The following is a 20334-nucleotide window of genomic DNA, read 5'->3' as shown; positions in this document are numbered from 1 at the left end:
ATGGAGTGATAGGATGAGGGGGAATGGGTTTAAATTGAAAGGGGGAAGATTTAGATTAGACTTTAGGAAGAAATTCTTGACACTGAGGATGGGGAGGCACTGCCACAAGTTGCCCAGGGAATTTGTGGCTGCCTCCTCCCTGGAAGTGTTCAAGGCCAGGTTGGATGGACCTTGGGCAGCCTGGTCTGGTGGGATGTGTCCTTGCCCCTCGCAGGGGGGTTGGAACTACATGATCTTTACGGTCCCTTCCAACCCAACACATTCATGATTCAATGAAACTGTCTCTATTGTAGAGGATGCAGATCCTTGTTTTGATGAACTTGCCAACTAGTCCAGGTATTAATCATATAAAACCTCCAGATCTTTTCTTCTAGTGTGTGCTGCATTCTTTAATCATGAAAGGCCAAGATTATCAGGAGGCATACATAAAAAAAAAAAAACTGGGATGACATGTTTTCTTGTCAACACATACTTAACAGCAGATCAAGATATTTCTTGGAAATATCTGTTTTCATAGAATCATAGAATCACCAGGTTGGAAAAGACCCATCGGATCATCGAGTCCAACCATTCCTATCAAACACTAAACCATTCCCCTTAGCACCTCGTCCACCCGTGCCTTAAACACCTCCAGGGAAGGTGACTCAACCACCTCCCTGGGCAGCCTCTGCCAGTGCCCAATGACCCTTTCCGGGAAAATTTTTTTCCTAATGTTCAGCCTGAGGGAGGAGTGGTCAGTGGCTCGATGTCCAGATGGAGATTTGCGACAAGTGGTGTCCCTCAAGGGTCCATATTGGGACCAACGCTGTTTAATGTCTTCACCAATGATACAGACAATGAGTTTGCAGGTGGCACCATGCCGAGCGGTGCAGTTGGCACACTGGAAGGATGGGATGTCATCCAGAGGGACCTGGACAAGCTGGAGAGGTGGGCATGTGAGAACCTCATGAGGTTCAACAAGGCCAAGTGCAAGGTCCTACACATGGATTGGGGCAATCCCTGATTTCAGTAAAGGATGGGGGATGATGTGATTGAGAGCAGCCCTGCAGAGAAGGACTTGCGGGTGCTGATTGATGAGAAGGTCAACATGAGTAATGTGTGCTCGCAGCCCAGAAGGCCAACTGTATCCTGGGCTGCATCAAAAGAAGTGTGGCCAGCAGGTTAACGGAGGTGATTCTGTCCCTCTATTCCTCTCTTGTGAGACTTTGTCTGGAGTATTGTGTCCGGTTCTGGAATCCTCAACAGAAAAAGGAGATGGAGCTGTTGGAACAGGTCCAGAGGAGGGCTACAAAGATGATCAGAGAGCTAGAGCACCTCCTATACCTCGCAGCTGGCCTTGTTGAACCTCATAAGGTTCTCAGAGGCTCAGTCCTCCAGCTTGTCCAGGTCCCTCTGGATGACATCCCATCCTTCTGGTGTGGCAACTGCACCACTCAGCTTGGTGTCATCTTCGTGGGTATTATTTCTGAAGAAGGCTCTGCTTGTCCCTGAGGATTGTTTTATGTAGCTTGTTTGTAGTACACAGTTTTTTCAATGATTTGACTTGTTTTGTTTATTATGTAGGAATTTATTTTTAGGGCTGTATCCTCACCTAATTAAATGGTAGCGTTTACTGTGATTGTAACAGAATTATCTTGAAGTACGTCAATAATAAATTACTTTTTTTCTCCTTTACATCAATATGGCGATGGCATTTTGGCCTGTATTGGAACAGTGTGGCCAGCAGGAGCAGGGAGGTGATTGTGCCCCTGGACTCGCATTGGTGAGGCCACATCTTAGGTACTGTGGTCAGTTTTGGGCCCCTCACTACAAGAAGGACATTGAGGGGCTGGAGCGCGTCCGGACAACAGCAACAAAGCTGGTGAAGGGAGATGCAGCTGAGGGAGATGGGGTTGTTTAACCTGGAGAAAAGGAGACTGCGGGGAGACCTCATTGCTCTCTACAACGACCTAAAAGGAGGTTGTGGAGAAGTGGGTGTTGGTCTCATCTCCAGAGTGACAGGTGATAGGGTGAGAGGGAATGACCTCAAGTTGCACCAGGGCAGGTTCAGACTGGACATAAGGAGAAATCTCTACCCTGAAAGGGTTCTCAGGCACTGGCAGAGGCTGCCCAGGGAGGTGGTTGAGTCACCATCCCTGGAGGTGTTTAAAAGATGGGTAGATGATGTGCTTAGGGATCTGGTTTAGTAGTGGACGGGTATGGTTGGACTCGATGATCTCAAAGGTCTTTTCCAATCAAGGGACTCTATGATTCTGTGATATCCTGATATACTTATAGTTTTAGGCATAACGCAAACATGGAACATGGAGGAAAAGTGTTGGGGGAAAAAAAAAAAAAGTAGGTTTCAGAAATAGCAAGCTCCATGATCTTTGTAGGCATATAACCCCGCGCATTCACATATTATGTTGGCAAAGAGAAACAAAAACTCATCTGCTTTACAACGTGTCCATTTTCTTTCTGAGGAAGCTGGATGATTTTTCCTGTTCCAGAGAGCCACTGGTTATAATGCAGGATTCATTTCATCCTACTGGCAGACTATTTTACTCTGGAGAATGTCCTGCTGCATTCACATAGGCAAACTGCAACAAGCTTTTAACTGTTATTTTTATATTCTCTGTTGATAGATTGAAGAAAATAAAGAAGCTCCATCTCTGGGAGTCTGGCCCTTTCACCTAGAGTTCTCAAGTCTTTCCAAAACAGGCAACAGGATACCCCAAAACATTAATTTCACTCCCCGTATTGGCCTTAGGTACTTCTCCAGATTGGGTCTAGGAGGATTTAGTCCCAAGTTTTATACATAAAAATTATTATATATTATTATTAGACATAATATTATATTATTATTATACATAATAATAATACATTGGTCTGTTTGCTGCTTCTTCTGTACAAATCCTTGGTGACTGTCCTGCTCTGATAGTTCCACTGGGCCAAAATAAAAGCCCTTCCAGCGGCACGTGACAAAGTTGGTCCACTGCTAACAGTTTCCTTTTATAAATACAGAGAAGAAACATCCGTCTTGTTCATGCCCTAATCCTGACTGTTCTTTCCCCTGAGATGTAACCTGCTGAGCAGCCTGAGCTCACAACCTCTACTTGATGCTGACACAGAGGGGGTTTTGCTTTCACAGGTTTCCCTTGAAGTATTTTTATTAGACGCAGTTCTGACTGTCAAAGAAATATAAACTGGAAGAGGTAACACCTTCAAAAGTTGGTTTTGTCCCTTCTCTTACAAATTTTGCTTTTAAAATGGGTGTTGGAACAACCTTGAATGCTGCTTTTTTATTTGTGCTCGTTACAGTAGGTTGGTGGGTCAAATTTTGATACTGTTGTGTACAAGGTCTGATTGTGTATCTTACACCGTGTTTTTGAAATATAGCCTTCTTTCATACTGGAACAGAACTGCTTTTGACAGAAACAACAAATACATTGTTCACTTGCTTGAATTCTTATCATCTCTAATATCTTTCCCCCCCACCCAGTGACCAGGTATTTGAAATTGGAGTACTGGATATTTTTGGATTTGAAGAATTTCAAAAGAATAGTTTTGAACAGGTGAGTGGCTACATTTCACTGGAATTACTTAACCGTTAATGCTGATTTTTCTACTAAGGTTTGGGTTTTTGGACTAAACAGGTGTTTCACACAGAATATAAATGTACATGCAGGAGAAAATTTGATTTGCGAATATTTTTTTCCCATTCTGCATATATGGGTGTGAATTAAAACCTGACAGTTATTCATCACGGATGTGTTCAAGGCCAGGTTGGATGGGGCCTTGAGCAGCCTGGACTACATAATGCTGAAAAGAGCAAACAGAACAGCTGATAGACCTGGGTATCTTATATTCTTGGTTGTTGAACTTCAGGTTCTCACACACAGTTTGACTGACTTCTCTGGGATTTCAGCCTATTTGCTTCAACTTTAAACAAAGCAAACAAACAAACAAACAAACAAACAAACAAACAAAAGAAAACCCAAGACCACAGTTCAGTTCTTTACCTTTTTTCCTCTAAAACTTCTACCACCCAGGTGCCCCTTCAAGATGGTGACACCTCGGTAGTGACATTTTTCCTATGAGTGACAAGAAAGCTTTCCTTATCTACAGAATTTCTTACTCTTTTTCTTACCTCCTTTGGCCCCTATCTGTTTCTGCAATGCCTTCCTTAAACTGCTGCTCCCAAATGACCATGTTTTCCAGGGCAAAACATGCAGCTGATGTTAGAAAACAAGGGAGGAAATATAATACCTCTCAAAACAGGTTTACATTTCATCCAGATCTTTGGTGACTACTGTGCATCAAACACATGTCTTCTACTGAGCTCCCCACAAGAGCCTACATCTTCTTTTGTCCCCTACAGGATGTGGTTCATTTGTATATGAATAATTGCAATTGTTCTTCGCAAAGCATGTTATGTGCGTATAGCCTTAGCAGGATTCAATTTGCCGTTGTGTGTCCTGCTTACATCCTTCTCTGAAGTCTGACTTAATGTCTTGCCACATTCTCCAGACCTAAGTGACCTAAGAAGAAGATGGGAGAGGGAGGAAATTTTGTTCTTTGAACAAATATTGCCCTTTTTCGCTATACCACCCCATCCTCAGGCTCTTAATACGTATCTATAACAATGCTTGTCCTCAAAGTAGTCCCCAGAGCACCTTCCACTATTAACCTCTTTCCATGCTGAGAATTGGACTTTTTATTGCAGCTCGCTGATTGCACGTGTCCCTGCCCCTGACAGGGGAGTTGGAACTGGATGATCTTTAAGATGTCTTCCAACCCAAACCATTCTGTGATGCTATAAGAATCCAGTAAATACCTAACACAGTGATTTGGGAGAAGGGCAGTATCAGCAATCGAAGATGATCTGAGGAAAACACTTAGTGTTGTCTGTTTTCATGCTTGTGGAAGTGATGCTTAGGTTAGTGAGTGAGAGGACAATGCACTGGCTTGGAAGAAAGATCAGAAGGTCTTCACTTGGTGAAAAAAACCACCATGAAAATGCTACATTATGCTGTGCCATTACTGACAGATTCACCTTTGTGTGCCTTTTTAAAAAATAGAATTACATCCATGGAAGATAAATTAAACTTTACCTCTGTGAATGCTTAAAAATCCATTTAAACAGCAAATTTTTTTTTTTTGAATTATGGATCTGTTTGCCCACCTCTAACATTAGTCCCTGAACACTAAAGCTCTTGTGAATTCCGTGTTTCAGAAAGTATTAACTACTTCACACAGCAGTGAAAGGGATGTCTAACTTAGTGTTCAGTGTGTTCATTCATTCTCAAATGCTGAAGAAAATAAAAATATGAATAGAAAATCAAAGCACAGAAAAGAATAGAGATGTCATCAGCAACAACAAAGGACCTGTTATTGTTTAGAATCAGAATTTGCCCCTTCATCCCAATCAATCATAGTCATAGAATTATAGCGTGGTTTGGGTGGGAAGGGACCTTAAACATCATCCAGTTCCAACCCACCAGACATGGACAGGGAGACCTCCCACTGGATCAGGCTGCCCAAGGCCCCATCCAACCTTGCCTTGAACATCTCCAGGGATGGGGCAGCCACAGCTTCCCTGGGCAACCTGTTCCAGTGCCTCACCACCCTCATCATGAAGAAATTCCTCCTTATGTCTCATCTAAACCTGCCCCTCTCCAGTTTATAGCCATTGTCCCTTGTCCTATCACTACAAGCCTTTATAAGAAGTCATAGAATCAAAGAATCATAGAATAGTTTGGCTTGGAAGGGACCTCAAAGATCATCCAGTTCCACCCCCACTGCCTAGATGAGGTTACCCAAGGCTCCATCCAACCTAACCTTAAACACCTCCAGGGATGGGGCAGCCACAACCTCTCTTGGTAACATATTCCAGTGTCTCAACACCCTCATGGTGAAGAAATTCTTCCTATTGTCTAATCTAAATCTGCCCCTCTCCAGTCCCTTCTCAGCTCTCTTGGAGGCCCTTCAGGTACTGGAAGGTCGCTATAAGTTCTCCTCAGAGCTTTCTCTTCTCCAGGCTGAACAACCCCATATTGTTCAGTCTTGTAGTGACAGGAGAAGGGGACAATGGGTATAAACTGGAGAGGGGCAGATTTAAACTAGACGTAAGTAGGAATTTCTTCACCATGAGATTATTGAGATGCTGGAACAGGTTACCAAAGGAAGTTGTGGATGCCCAATCCATGGAGGTTTTTAAGGCCAGGTTGGATGGGGCCACCTGATCTAGTGGGAGATGTCCCTGCCCATGGCAGGGGGGTTGGAACTAGATGATCTTTAAAGTCCCTTCCAACCCTAACTGTTCTATGATTCTATGAAACTAACGCTAAAACCTGCCACATCTGATTTTGGTAGAGTGCTCAAATTGAAGGCCATTTCTGTACAAAATAGGACAGACAAATCTTTGCTCACTTCTGACCATATTCCCATGGGGCTGCATACAAAGCTGTTCTGGCACAGCCAGTAGGCAGCTGCTCTAGGAAAATACAGTTCCCAAGCTAACGATCACTTCTAGGAAGTGATTGTAAATCATAGATGGAGTGAGCTCAAAGTGTGCAGTAGTCGTTTACCATAGCTCAGCTGATGAGCAGTAAGTTGCCGAGTCCTCGTAATTCAGAAGCTTTCAGTCTTTATTGAGCAATGACTCCCTCAAACCTGGCTTCTAAAAACACTGTGCTCTCTCTTTCAGCTTTTAAATTTCATACAAAAATCACAAGTCTATTCTCTATCACTTATTCCGTACACTTATATACTGTTAATTTAGAATTACATGTACTATTTCTGTTATCATAAATATAATGTATCACACATGTTCTATAAAATGAAGGCTTACCAATGCTCACCAAGTACAAGGAAAACTGAACACATAATTAATGCTGTTTTCAACTTTTAGTGCCTTCTTCTTTGTAATCATCTATCAAACTTTTCTCCTTCCAAGCTGTCAGTCATGTCATCTTGCCTGTAGAATTTACCAGATTCCTGGTGTAGATATAAATAACGGTACTCTTCTAGTTCTTTGACATCTATTGTCCTATGCATTGCTCACGAACCATTCTTAGACCAATTCTTTGTTTGCCTCTGACATTTCAATCCTCTAATGCCTTGTCATTCCAACACACTCACTGCAGCCAACAAGTCATTCTACCTGGTTTAGCCAACTCTCCCTTCCTGAACTGTATTCAAACACAGTCTATTAAAATGAATCGTGTAAATTCATTTGTGTTGATCTGTTTGAGGGTAAGGAGGCTCTACAGAGGGATCTGAACAGGCTGGGTTGATGGGCTGAAACCAAAGGGATGAGGGGCAACAGGGACAAGTTCTGGGTCCTGCACTTGGGACACAACAATCCTATGCAGCGCTACAGGCTCTTCTCGCAAGTAATAAGTGATAGGACGAGAGGAAATAACCTCAAGTTGCATCAGGGGAAGTTCAGATTTGACATCAGAAAACATCCTTTACTGAAAGGGTTCTCAGGCGCTGGCAGAGGCTGCCCAGGAAGGTGGTTTAGCTTCCATCCCTGGAAGTATTTGATAGGAATGGTTGGACTCGATGATCCGGTGGGTCTCTTCCAACCTGGTTATTCTATGATTCTATGATTCTATTTAAAAGACATGTAGATGAAGTGCTCAGGGATCTGGTTTAGTAGTGGACAGGAACAGTTTGACTTGACGATCTCAAAGGTCTTTTCCAACCAAATGACTCTATGAATCTATGAATCAATACGTGATTTAGTCTATCAAATGACCTGATCTGAAGCACTAGAACTGGACACAGTACTTCTGATGAGGTCTCATAAGAGAGGAATACAGGGGCAGAATCACCTGCCTTAACCTGTTGGCCGTGCATGGAGGGATGTAAATAGATAAGTTACACATTTTAACTTTTCCACAGTTATTGCAGTCTCGGTGCTAGCAGACAGAAGGTCACAGAGAAGTGTCTGCATATGGACAGTCCGAAGGAACATTCCAATAGTTTATTTTAGTTCTGGAGTCCTCAACATAAGAAGGATATGGAGCTGTTGGAACGGGTCCAGAGGAGGGGTACAAAGATGATCAGAGAGCTGGAGCACCTGCCATATGAGAACAGGCTGAGAGAGTTGGGCTTGTTCAGCCTGGAGAAGAGAAGGCTCCAATGAACTAGAATGGTCTTCAAGGTCCCTTCCAACCCTAACTATTTTATGATTCTATGATTCTATTTTATGCAGAAGAAACTAGCCTTCTTTGGTCTTGTCTGTCTGAAACGTAGATGGAGGGTCCTGTTTGCTTCTATGCTAACCTGTGGGATAGGTGGCTGTTGGTGCACAATGAGCTCTGATCCTACGTAGGGACTTGAATGCAGAACCTCCTAATGCAGTGTGAGTCCCCACCCCTGGAGGTATTTAAAAGATGGATAGATGAGTTGCTCAGGGTTATGATTAGTAGTGGACATGTACAATTGGACTAGATGATCTCAAGGGTCAGGATGATCTCAAAGGTCTCCTCCAACCAAATGATTCTGTAGATTTATGATTCCTTATTCTCCAGAAATAATGGAGAGCTCTTTACTGTCTTAATTCAGCTGCTAAGAAGGAAAAAAATTGTGATATTTTAAAGTCATAGATTTGCTAGCCTCCATGCACAGGAAGGTTTTAACATCCTTGTTGTGGAACAGCAAGAGTCAACTGATCCTTCCCACTCCCTGGAATTGTTCAAGGCCAGGTTGGATGGGGCCTTGAACACCTGATCTGGTGGGAGGTGTCCCTGCCCATTGCAGGGGGTTGGAACTGGATGACCTTTAAGGTCCCTTCTAACCCAAACCATTCTATGATTCTGTGATTCTATATATTTGGGCAAAACACAATGAGTTCTTCAGAGGTTCCTTTAGAATTCAGTGACATTGTATGTGGAAGCGGTTTGAATGCCTTTGTTCATGTTAAACTGGCTACAGAGTCAGGATCTGAACCAAATATGCAGCACATTGCATCTCTTTAGTCTTCCTGAATATATACAGCAGAAGAATATGAAGTGTACCAATTTACAGGTAGAGTTACCTCACTTCAATCAATGGAATTGGTGTGAATTTTCACTATATTTGACAGTGCTGGTATTTGATAATTCTTATGTCGAATTCACAATGAACTACGCAGGCTGAAAACTGTTTATACCCAATTTAATACTTATAGTTGTTAAAATGGAAATTTCCCAAGGGTCTTGCTAATCTATGGTTTTCCGAGTGATAACATGTTGAGAATTGACATTTTGTCAAATTCAGTAGTAGATGTGCAGTAAAACCTACACTGATGAATTATGCAGCAAACTTCTAACACTCCTTTTCTTCTTGATGTTACAATAGCTGTGTGTCAACATGACCAATGAGAAGATACACCAGTACATCAATGAAGCGCTTTTCCTACAAGAGCAAGCGGAATGTGTACAAGAGGGAGTTGCCATGGAAACGGTGTATTCTCCTGGTAACCACACTGCAGCCTTGAATTTTTTCTTTCAGGTAGTTTTCAGATCAATTTTATACCATGTTTCCTTATACACAGTCTCTGCATGTTAGACTAATGCAAACCTTTTCTGCTCTTTCTGATTTATGCATCTGGAGAGAAGGTTACAGGTCCAAAGAGACCACGGAGAGAGCTGTCATACTCCACTCATAGCTCGAGGGGTAACAGAGATTTGTAACAGTCCAGGGTTGATGAAGATGTTACAGAAACTCTTTGCTCGTACTGGCTCATGAGTAGTGTCTGTGTATCATGCCACGTACTTAATTCAGCTGCAGGACTGAAAAGTCAGTTCTAAACATGATGATTCCTTTTGTGCCTGGAGCTAGTTACTGAAGCAGAAGTTCTAAGAAGGAAATAACCCAATCAGTTTCCCAAACTATCATCACTAGTTGCCATTTTTGGCACCTGAAATATTATTCCCTATGTTTCTTGCTGAATTATCTGATGTACATAGCCTTGGGGATTTACCAGAGTATTTTAACTATTTTTTTGCTTTTCTTTGAGGCGACATATGTTTCTGGTTCCCCATTTACAAACTGTGTTACTCTACAAGGAAAGAAAGAAATCCTTTTGTTCTAGTATAAAATAAAAAAAAAATATCTATTTTTCATTTCAGAAACCATCAGGCTTTTTGTCAATGCTGGATGAAGAAAGCCAATCTATTTGGTCAGTGGAACAGAGTCTATCTAAACGCGTTCAGTCTTACCTGGATACCTTAGACACAAATACAGTCTATTCCTCCACAAAAGATGGAAATGGTAACCTTGCCCCAAAAGATCAGGGCTCCACCTTCACTGTTATGCATTACGCTGGGAGGGTAAGTTGCTTGAAATGTTGGTTATGCACAGTTGATGGAAAAGAGGAAACAAAACAAAATTCTGCATGGTTTGTCCAACTCCTGGCTGTAAATAGAAAAATAAAATAGTTTGGGATGGAAGGACCTTAAAGATCATCTAGTTCCAACCCCTCACCCATGGCCAAAGACACCTTCTACTAGACCAGGCTACTCAACGCCCCATCCAACCTGGCCTTGAACACCTCCAGGGATGGGGCAGCCACAGCTTCCCTGGGCAACCTGTGCCAGTGCCTCACCATGAAGCTTACTAGCCCTTAAATTGAGTTAAGAGCTGACCATGTACTATGGGTGTTAAATTATTTAATAAAAGTATTTTACACCTTATTAGGTAAATATTTTTTTCATGGAGTTCTACTGTGATTATGCAAATTCATCACTATTGGTTTAAATTCTTCCACGCACCAAAAAAACTGACACGACAGTCTTAAAAATGAAGAAAATGTTCGTCTTATTCTCTGAAGAAGCACTCTGTTAAGACCCAAGTTTTAGGTGCCCAGTTCTGAAAGTTAAATTCTAAGTAGTAAGAAGTCTGCTTTTCAATAGAGCGTGTTTTATCCTTGCATGCTTGTTTAGGTTCTTTTTATGAAACAAGCACATCATTTGACCTCATCCTAATAATAGTAAGAACATTTAATCTAAAGGTATGAACAGATAGACAGCTCTCCAAATTCTTTTGAAGCCAATGGAGATCCTCTGATTTACATTCACCAAAGAAATACTCCAGAAAACCAGATTGTTCTTTGCTTCTATATGGCAGTAAAGTGCTGTCGTGGTTTAGCCCCAGCCTGGCCAATTTTGGCAGCTAAAACAGAGCAGTTGGGCTCCCAGTTCCATTCCTTCCGACTCCCAGGGAAAAGGGAAAGGGACTTGAACAGGTTGCCCAGGGAAGTTGTGGCTGCCCCGTCCTTGGATGTGTTGAAGGCCAGGTTGGATGGGGACTTGGGCACCTGATCCAGTGGGAGGTGTCCCTGCCCATGCCAGAGGGTGGAAATGGATGATCTTTAAGGTCCCTTCCAGCTCAAACTGTTCTATGATTCTATGTTTCTGTGAAATGAGAGGAAAAAGACTTGCAGGTTGGAAAACTAGAACTACAGCTTTAATGAAATAATAACAATTAATATATACAGATATATTAAATCCTACCTCCACCCCTCGATGATTCTACCTCACCAAAAATGCCACAGAGCAGACTTGATGGAAAGGGTGCAAGACTAGGAGGGAGCTGGGCTCAGGAGCTGGATTCAGGAATGCATGGACCCAGAATCAGGGGCAAACACACAGATGAGGTCCTCACTGGACATTGGCCATCGAAAAAGAAAGTGGCACCCTTGTGATGTCTCAGTTTTATACTGAGTATGGTAGATACGGGATGAAATACTCTGCTGGTCAGTTTGGGGTCACCTGTCCTGTCCCCCTGAAGCTGCGGCCCTTTTCACCTCTTCGTCTTACAGCTCCACCAGCTCCAGGATGGCTTTGTTTACTCTAGGAATATTTATAAGCAATGGCCTCTCTGATTGCCAGTGTCCCATGTCATCATTTCTAGAAACAGTGTCTGAAAAACAAGCAGTTAAATTTCAGAAAATGAAGCTGCTTAGACGAGACTGAGCTAAAGTCAGAAAACTGATTCTACTCTAGCTCAAAACCCAAGCTCTCATCCCTGCCAGAACAGGAAAGTTCCCATGCAAATACTTAACTCTCCACACTTTAATAGTTATTGAGCAAAATCCTTAAGGACAAAAAATCCCTAAGGCATTTGTGATATCCATGTAATCGTTATCTAGCTATTATAAATGGATATTTGCATTGATTTTATGATATATATTTATGTAAAATCTGATGATAGCATTACTGTATTAAATAGTTATACAAACTTTTATTCTCAAACTAGAATATCTTCATAAGTTGATAAGTTGAATAATAAATAGGATTTTAAAACTGCTGATGCTGTTCTTTAGATTGTGTTATTACTTACTACAGTTAGTAGCTTTTTATAGAAGCCAGTTGTGATTTATGCTTTATGAAATTTGTTAAAGGACCAGACTTTTAAATATATAAGCTTTTATTAGCACTCAAAAATAAGAATTTCATATATAAAGTAGCAGTACCGTTTGGCAGGTTTTGAGAGCCATTTTTATAGTTTGAAATCAATTAAATGGATCTAAAGTAAGTGAAGTATAAAGCAATCTTTCTCTGCATCATTACATTCAGAGATCTCCAGATTTAAAAGAAGGAGGCTTGATTTTATTTTTCCTTACCACATTTTTTCCTGTTTGTAACTCTTTTAACTTAAAGCTTCGCATTATTTATGTGAGTATAACTGAAAGATGAATCAGAGGCAGAGGGTAGAAGAATTACCAGTAAAATGTGACAGATAATTGAACATGGAAATTTTTTTTTTTTTTTTTACTTCTAAGCTTAATCATTTGTATCCCAGTGATGCGTCTAGGCTGGTGTTTGTAGAGGAAGTCACACTGAATGCAGACTCTGTGTTAGACAGAAAACAAGGACAGGCAGCCTGGGTTCTCTGGGTAACAAAAGTTGTAACTGTAGTGTAGTTTAAAGCCAAAGCAATATCTAGTCCTTTTGATTTGTTGTAGTCTTACATTTTGATAGGAACGGTTGGACTCGATGATCCGGTGGGTCTCTTCTAACCTGGTTATTCTATGATTCTATGATTCTATGATTGTCAGGTATTGCCCACTTCCCTTTCGTTTCATGCCCAGTAGCTTTTTCTAGGACCGCATAAATATTATTGTCCCAGTTCTAATAAGCCCTAGACCGTTCCATGAAAGACAGAATTGAGCAAAGAGAATAGAATCATAGAATCATAGAACCACCAGGTTGGAAGAGACCCACTGGATCATCGAGTCCAATCATTCCTATCAAACACGAAACCATGCCCCTTAGCACCTCGTCCACCTGTGCCTTAAACACCTCCAGGGAAGGTGACTCAACCGCCTCCCTGGGCAGCCTCTGCCAGTGCCCAATGACCCTTTCTGTGAAATATTTTTTCCTAATGTCCAGCCTAAATCTCCCCTGGTGGAGCTTGAGGCCATTCCCTCTTGTCCTGTCCCCTGTCACTTGGGAGAAGAGCCCAGCTCCCTCCTCTCCACAACGTCCTTTCAGGTAGTTGGAGAGAGCAATGAGGTCTCCCCTCAGCCTCCTCTTCTCCAGGCTAAACAACCCCAGCTCTCTCAGCCGTTCCTCATAAGGCCTGTTCTCCAGCCCTTTCACCAGCTTCGTTGCTCTTCTCTGGACTCTCTCCAGAGCCTCAACATCCTTCTTGTGGTGAGGGGCCCAGAACTGAACACAGGATTCGAGGAGCGGTCTCACCAGTGCCGAGTACAGAGGGAGAAGAACCTCCCTGGACCTGCTGGTCACGCCGTTTCTGATCCAAGCCAAGATGCCATTGGCCTTCTTGGCCACCTGGGCACACTGCTGGATCATGTTCAGTCGCTGTCAACCAACACCCCCAGGTCCCTCTCCTCCAGGCAGCTTTCTAGACAGACTTCTCCTAGTCTGTAGCACTGCATAGGGTTGTTGTGCCCCAAGTGCAGGACCCGGCATTTGGCCTTGTTAAACCTCATCCCATTGGACTCAGTCCAGCGGTCCAGCCTGTTCAGATCCCTTTGCAGAGCTTCTCTACCCTCCAGCAGATCGACACTTCCACCCAGCTTAGTGTCGTCTGCAAACTTGCTAAGGGTGCACTCGATGCCTTCATCCAGGTCATTGATGAAGACATTGAACAGGGCTGGACCCAGCACTGAGCCCTGGGGAACCCCACTTGTCACTGGCCTCCAGCTGGATTTCACACCATTTACCACCACTCTCTGGGCCCGGCCATCCAACCAGTTAGATTACAGGTCAAAAGTGAGAAAAGGAAAATGAGTTCAAAGTGAGCCTAAGAAGGCACGTGAATAGAAAAGGCTGAGAGTAATGTGTAAGGGAGAAAGTCCTGAAGAACTCATAATCCAAAGTTAAATTTCTGGCAAAAACGATGCTTTATGAAGTCTATATGTATGATAAGATTCTGAAAGACTTTGATTTTTCTTACTTTCTTTACTGTTTTGAAATTAAGAAAGTGGGATAGAAGAGGAAAATAGTATGCACACGTAAGTTTCTGCGCATAGAAGAAATCAAGGCAGGAGTGAGATTGTTCAGTGGAAGCTGAGAGAGAGAATGTTGCATTACACAAATGTGACAGAATGATCCTGTGGAAGAAAGTAAACACCTTTTTAGTAATTTCTTTTGAATTTAATTATTATGCCTTGACAACGCTGAATCTGTCTTCTTCTGCATGAACGAGGTGATACCTCGTTCCCATCTACAAAAAGGGCCGCAGGGAGGACCCAGGAAACTACAGGCCTGTCAGTCTGACCTCAGTGCCAGGGAAAGTCATGGAACAGGTGATCTTGAGTGCTATCATGAAGCACATGCAAGAGAACCGGGTGATCAGGCCCAGTCAACATGGGTTCACAAAAGGCAGGTCTTGCCAGACTAACCTGATCGCCTTCTATGACAAAGTGACCCGGCTACTGGATGAGGGAAAGGCTGTGGATGTATCTTCCTGGACTTCAGCAAAGCCTTTGACACAGTTTCTCACAGCGTTCTGCTTGAGAAACTGTCAGCCTCTGGGCTGGACAGGCGCACACTCTCCTGGGTGGAAAACTGGTTGGCTGGCCGGGCCCAGAGAGTGGTGGGAAATGGTGTGAAATCCAGCTGGAGGCCAGTGACAAGTGGGGTTCCCCAGGGCTCAGTGCTGGGTCCAGCCCTGTTCAATGTCTTCATCAATGACCTGGATGAAGGCATCGAATGCACCCTTAGCAAGTTTGCGGATGACACTAAGCTGGGTGGAAGTGTCGATCTGCTGGAGGGTCGGGAGGCTCTGCAAAGGGATCTGAACAGGCTGGACCGCTGGGCAGAGTCCAATGGCATGAGGTTTAACAAGGCCAAATGCCGGGTCCTGCACTTGGGGCACAACAACCCTGTGCAGTGCTACAGACTGGGAGAAGTCTGTCTAGAAAGCTGCCTGGAGGAGAGGGACCTGGGGGTGTTGGTTGACAGCCGACTGAATATGAGCCAGCAGTGTGCCCAGGTGGCCAAGAAGGCCAATGGCATCTTGGCTTGTATCAGAAACGGCGTGACCAGCAGGTCCAGGGAGGTTATCCTCCCTCTGTACTCGGCACTGGTGAGACCGCTCCTCGAATCCTGTGTTCAGTTCTGGGCCCCTCACCACAAGAAGGATGTTGAGGCTCTGGAGAGAGTCCAGAGAAGAGCAACAAAGCTGGTGAAAGGGCTGGAGAACAGGCCTTATGAGGAGCGGCTGAGAGAGCTGGGGGTGTTTAGCCTGGAGAAGAGGAGGCTGAGGGGAGACCTCATTGCTCTCTCCAACTACCTGAAAGGACGTTGTAGAGAGGAGGGTGCTGGCCTCTTCTCCCAAGTGACAGGGGACAGGACAAGAGGGAATGGCCTCAAGCTCCGCCAGGGGAGGTTTAGGCTAGACGTTAGGAAAAAATTCTTTACAGAAAGGGTCATTGGGCACTGGACCAGGCTGCCCAGGGAGGTGGTTGAGTCACCTTCCCTGGAGGTGTTTAAGGCACGGGTGGACGAGGTGCTGAGGGATATGGTTTAGTGTTTGGTAGGAACGGTTGGACTCGGTGATCCGGTGGGTCTCTTCCAACCTGGTTATTCTGTGATTCTGTGATACAGTTGTTAAGTATATGAACACATGTTCAGCATATTCCGCCATGAACTTTAGTGCTTGATCATATCAAGTATTTTACATTATCTCCCAGTTTTAATTTTGTGGCTGAACACAATCTTACAATGCCACGACACATTACGAATCTCTTCTAAGAGCTATTTAATGTCTTGGTATCTGAGTGCTGTAAGACAAAAAGCTTATCTCTGCTGTTCAGGCAGAAGGTAGAAAAGAATTATTTAGGTTTTGTAAGACTTAAAAAAAAAATTATAGTGGAAGGCTTTATCTGAAGATTTTTTAGCACATTTCCCTGAACACTGGCAGCCCAATCTCTTGCAGAAAAAATCTGCTTATAGAATCATGGAATCATAGAATCATAGCATTGTTTGGGTTGGAAAGGAGCTTAAAGATCAACCAATTCCAAGCCCCCTATGATGGGCAGGGATATGTCCCATTAGACTAGGCTGCCCAAGGCATCATAAAACCTGACCTGGTCTAGTCTAAATCTGCCCCTCTCAAGTTTATAACCATTGCTTCTGCATTCATAGAATCGTAGAATCATAGAATCATAGAATAACCAGGTTGGAAGAGACCCACCGGATCATCGAGTCCAACCATTCCTATCAAACACTAAACCATGCCCCTTAGCACCTCGTCCACCCGTGCCTTAAACACCTCCATGGAAGGTGACTCAACCACCTCTCTGGGCAGCCTGTTCCAGTGCCCGATGACCCTTTCTGTAAAGAATTTTTTCCTAATGTCCAGCTTAAACCTCCCCTGGTGGAGCTTGAGGCCATTCCCTCTTGTCCTGTCCCCTGTCCCTTGGGAGAAGAGCCCAGCTCCCTCCTCTCCACAACCTCCTTTCAGGTAGTTGTAGAGAGCAATGAGGTCTCCCCTCAGCCTCCTTTTCTCCAGGCTAAACAACCCCAGATGCCTAACATAAATGTTAGACTAGGCAAAAGGAAGAATTTCTTCACGATCGGAGTGTTGAGGCACAGGAACACGTTGCCCAGGGAAGTTGTGGCTGCCCCATCCGTGGACGTGCTGAAAACCAGGTTGGATGGGGCCTTGGGCAGCCTAATCTAGTGGGAGAAATCCCTGCCCATGGCAGGGGATTGGACCTGGATGATCTTTTAAGGTCCCTTCCAACCCAAGCTATTCTATTTTTCTATTCTATGTTATCAAAACCTAAGCTTTCTGGTGTTTAAATTTATACTTGAATTTGGAAATCAGAGCAGCCCCTTGTCACTGTTGGCCTTGCCACTCTTTTGACTCATAGTGCTGTAATTAACTGATCAGACCTAAAGACCAACTTCTTTGCTCTATAGACAAGTGCACATAATGTCCTCTAAGTGCAAGACAATGTCTGTTCCATTTCTCAGCTACGTGTATTTCAAAAGTAGCTCTCAGCTGTCAGTTCACCTTCACCAAGGCAGTCTTCTCTGAAATGCCTTATATATCCCAGGCAGACTCTGAAACTGAGCCTCTAAATCAAAAGACAAAAGGAGATGGATTAATCAATAAGGATGCTTTCATTTTCTCTATTTTTCCCCAGGCTGAATCCCCAGACATAACAATCAAATCAGTCTAGTCTAAGCTATACCAGAGCCTATAAAGGTTTCTTGACAAAGATTCTCTGTAGTCGGGTTTATTTCTTCCTTTCTCTTTCTTTCTTTCTTTAAGTAGACAGGATTTTGGACTTTTCTTACAGGAGAAAACAAAAGGACACCTACCCTCACCTCTTCTACTTTGTTTCTAAACATTTGCTGGTTTCAGTATACACTATTAAGAATCATAAAATCATAGAACAATAGAATAGTTTGGGTTCGAAGGGACATTAAACATCATCCAGTTCCAACCCCCGCTGCAATGGGCAAGGACAGGTCCCACTAGATCAGGCTGCCCAAGGCCCCATCCAACCTGGCCTTGAACATCTCCAGGGATGGGGCAGCCACAACTTCCCTGGGCAACCTGTTCTCAAGCCTCACCACTCTCATTGCGAAGAAATTCCTCCTAATGTCTAGTCTAAATCTGCCTCTATCCAGTTTATACCCATTGCCCCTAGTCCTATCACTACAAGCCTTTGTAAATGGTCCCTTCGCAGCTTTCTTGGAGCCCCCTTCAGGTACTGGAAGGTTGCTATAAGTTCTCCTTGGAGCCTTCTCTTCACCAGGCTGAACAACCCCAACTCTCTCAGGTTGTCCTTGTATGGGAGGTGCTCCAGCCCTCCCATCATCCTTATTGTCCTCATCTGGACCTGTTCCTAACAGCTCCAGATCCTTCTTATGTTGAGGATTCCAGAAATAGACACAGTACTGCAGGTGAGGAGTAGAGGGCCAGTATCACCTCCCTCACCCTGCTGGCCACACTTCTTTTGATGCAGCCCAGGATATGGTTGGCTTTCTGGGCTGCGAGTGCACGTTGCTGGCTCATGTCAAGATTCTCATCTATCAGCACCCCCAGGTCCTTCTCCTCAGGGCTGCTCTCAATCACATCATCCCCCGTCCTATTTTGGAACGACTACCCCAACCCAGGCGTAGGACCTTGCACTTGGCCTTGTTGAACTGCATCAGGTTCACCCAAGCCCCCTTCTCCAGCTTGTCCAGGTCCCTCTGGATGACATCCCGTCCTTCTGGTGTGGCAACTGCACCACTCAGCTTGGTGTCATCTGAAATCTGTGATTAACCATGTACGCTGTTCACAGAGTCATAGAACAGCCACAACTTCCTTGGGCAACCTGTGCCAGTGCCTCACCACTCTCATCATGAAGGATTTCTTCCTAATGTCTGATCTAAATCTTCCTCTTTACAATTTACACAGAATCACAGAATCACTAGATTGGAAAAGACCCAGGGGATCATCGAGTCCAACCATTCCTATCAAACACTAACCCATGTCCCTCAGCACCTCGTCCACCCGTGCCTTAAACACCTCCAGGGAAGGGGACTCAACCCCCTACCTGGGCAGCCTGTTCCAGTGCCCAATGACCCTTTCTGTGAAAAAGTTTTTTCTTATGTCCAGCCTGAACCTCCCCTGGTGGAGCTTGAAGGCCATTCCCTCTCGTCCTGTCCCCTGTCCCTTGGGAGAAGAGCCCAGCACCCTCCTCTCTACAACCTCCTCTCAGGGAGTTGGAGAGAGCAATGAGGTCTCCCCTCAGCCTCCTCTTCTCCAGGCTAAACAACCCCAGCTCTCTCAGCCGTTCCTCATCAGGCCTGTTCTCCAGCCCCTTCACCAGCTTTGTTGCTCTTCTCTGGACTCGCTCCAGAGCCTCAACATCCTTCTTGTGGTGAGGGGCCCAGAACTGAACACAGGATTGGAGGAGCGGTCTCACCAGTGCCGAGTACAGAGGGAGGATAACCTCCCTGGACCTGCTGGTCACACCGTTTCTGATCCAAGCCAAGATGCCATTGGCCTTCTTGGCCACCTGGGTCCCTGCTGGCTCATGTTCAACCAACACCCCCAGGTCCTTCTCCTCCGGGCAGCTTTCCAGCCAGACTTCTCCTAGTCTGTAGCTGCTCAGGGTTCTTGTGCCCCAAGTGCAGGACCCGGCACTTGGCCTTGTTAAACCTCATGCCATTGGACTCTGCCCAGTGGTCCAGCCTGTTCAAATCCCTTTGGAGCCTCCCGACCCTCCAGCAGATTGACATTTACACCCACAAACTTTGTAAGGGTGCACTCAATGCCTTCATGCCGGTCATTGATAAAGACATTGAACTTAAAGCCATTCCCCATTGTGCTATCACTCCATACCCTTCTAAAAAGTCCCTTCCTCAGCTTTCTTGGAGCCCCTTCAGGTACTGGAAGGTCACTCTGAGGTCTCCTCGGAGCCTTCTGTTCCTCAGGCTGAACAACCCCAACTCTCTCAGTCTGTCATTTTTGCCTGCTGAACTACCACTGTGCTTAGGTTAAATTCTTTTCCTTTATGAACTTAAAGCAAGATGGAAAGCAAATTCAGTCCCTTTCCTGTTTTAATGAAATAAAATGCAGCGTGAAACTGCACACTATTTTCTTTTTTAATAAATATCAAGTAGTTCAGGTAGTATCTAAAGCTCTTGGGGGACTGGCAATGAATACAGAACCCTAGAGGAGATTTTGTGGAGTTGGTTTTCGTATCTTTAGGCAGTGAATTAATTCACCAGGTCTATGAACAACCTGTTAGACAGTTAGCAGTTTCTTCATAAAGGGGAATCCTGTTTTATGTATTTTATGTGATACGAGAGGTGTTTTATGAGTATAGTTCTAGAAGTTGGTGATCTATTGTACCAGCACCAGTAATGAACCTTCTCCCTC

At 44.2% G+C, this 20334-nt stretch overlaps 1 protein-coding gene across 3 annotated transcripts in view; it reads left to right on the top strand.

Annotated features, from left to right (window-relative positions):
• The window catches only part of MYO16 (myosin XVI), a 303016-nt gene that overhangs the window by 187470 nt on the left and 95212 nt on the right, over window positions 1–20334 (top strand). For all 3 annotated transcript variants that reach the window (XM_069883455.1, XM_069883453.1, XM_069883454.1), the window contains exons 21-23: window positions 3482–3554; window positions 9331–9483; window positions 10104–10304. In XM_069883455.1, coding sequence (XP_069739556.1) covers window positions 3482–3554; window positions 9331–9483; window positions 10104–10304 — 427 coding nt within the window. The remainder of the gene's footprint in view (window positions 1–3481; window positions 3555–9330; window positions 9484–10103; window positions 10305–20334) is intronic.

Source organism: Phaenicophaeus curvirostris, chromosome 1, assembly GCF_032191515.1.
Source record: "Phaenicophaeus curvirostris isolate KB17595 chromosome 1, BPBGC_Pcur_1.0, whole genome shotgun sequence".
Taxonomy (NCBI): domain Eukaryota; kingdom Metazoa; phylum Chordata; class Aves; order Cuculiformes; family Cuculidae; genus Phaenicophaeus; species Phaenicophaeus curvirostris.
The sequence above is the reverse complement of the archived record's forward strand: the minus strand, read 5'-3'. Positions and strand labels throughout refer to the sequence as shown.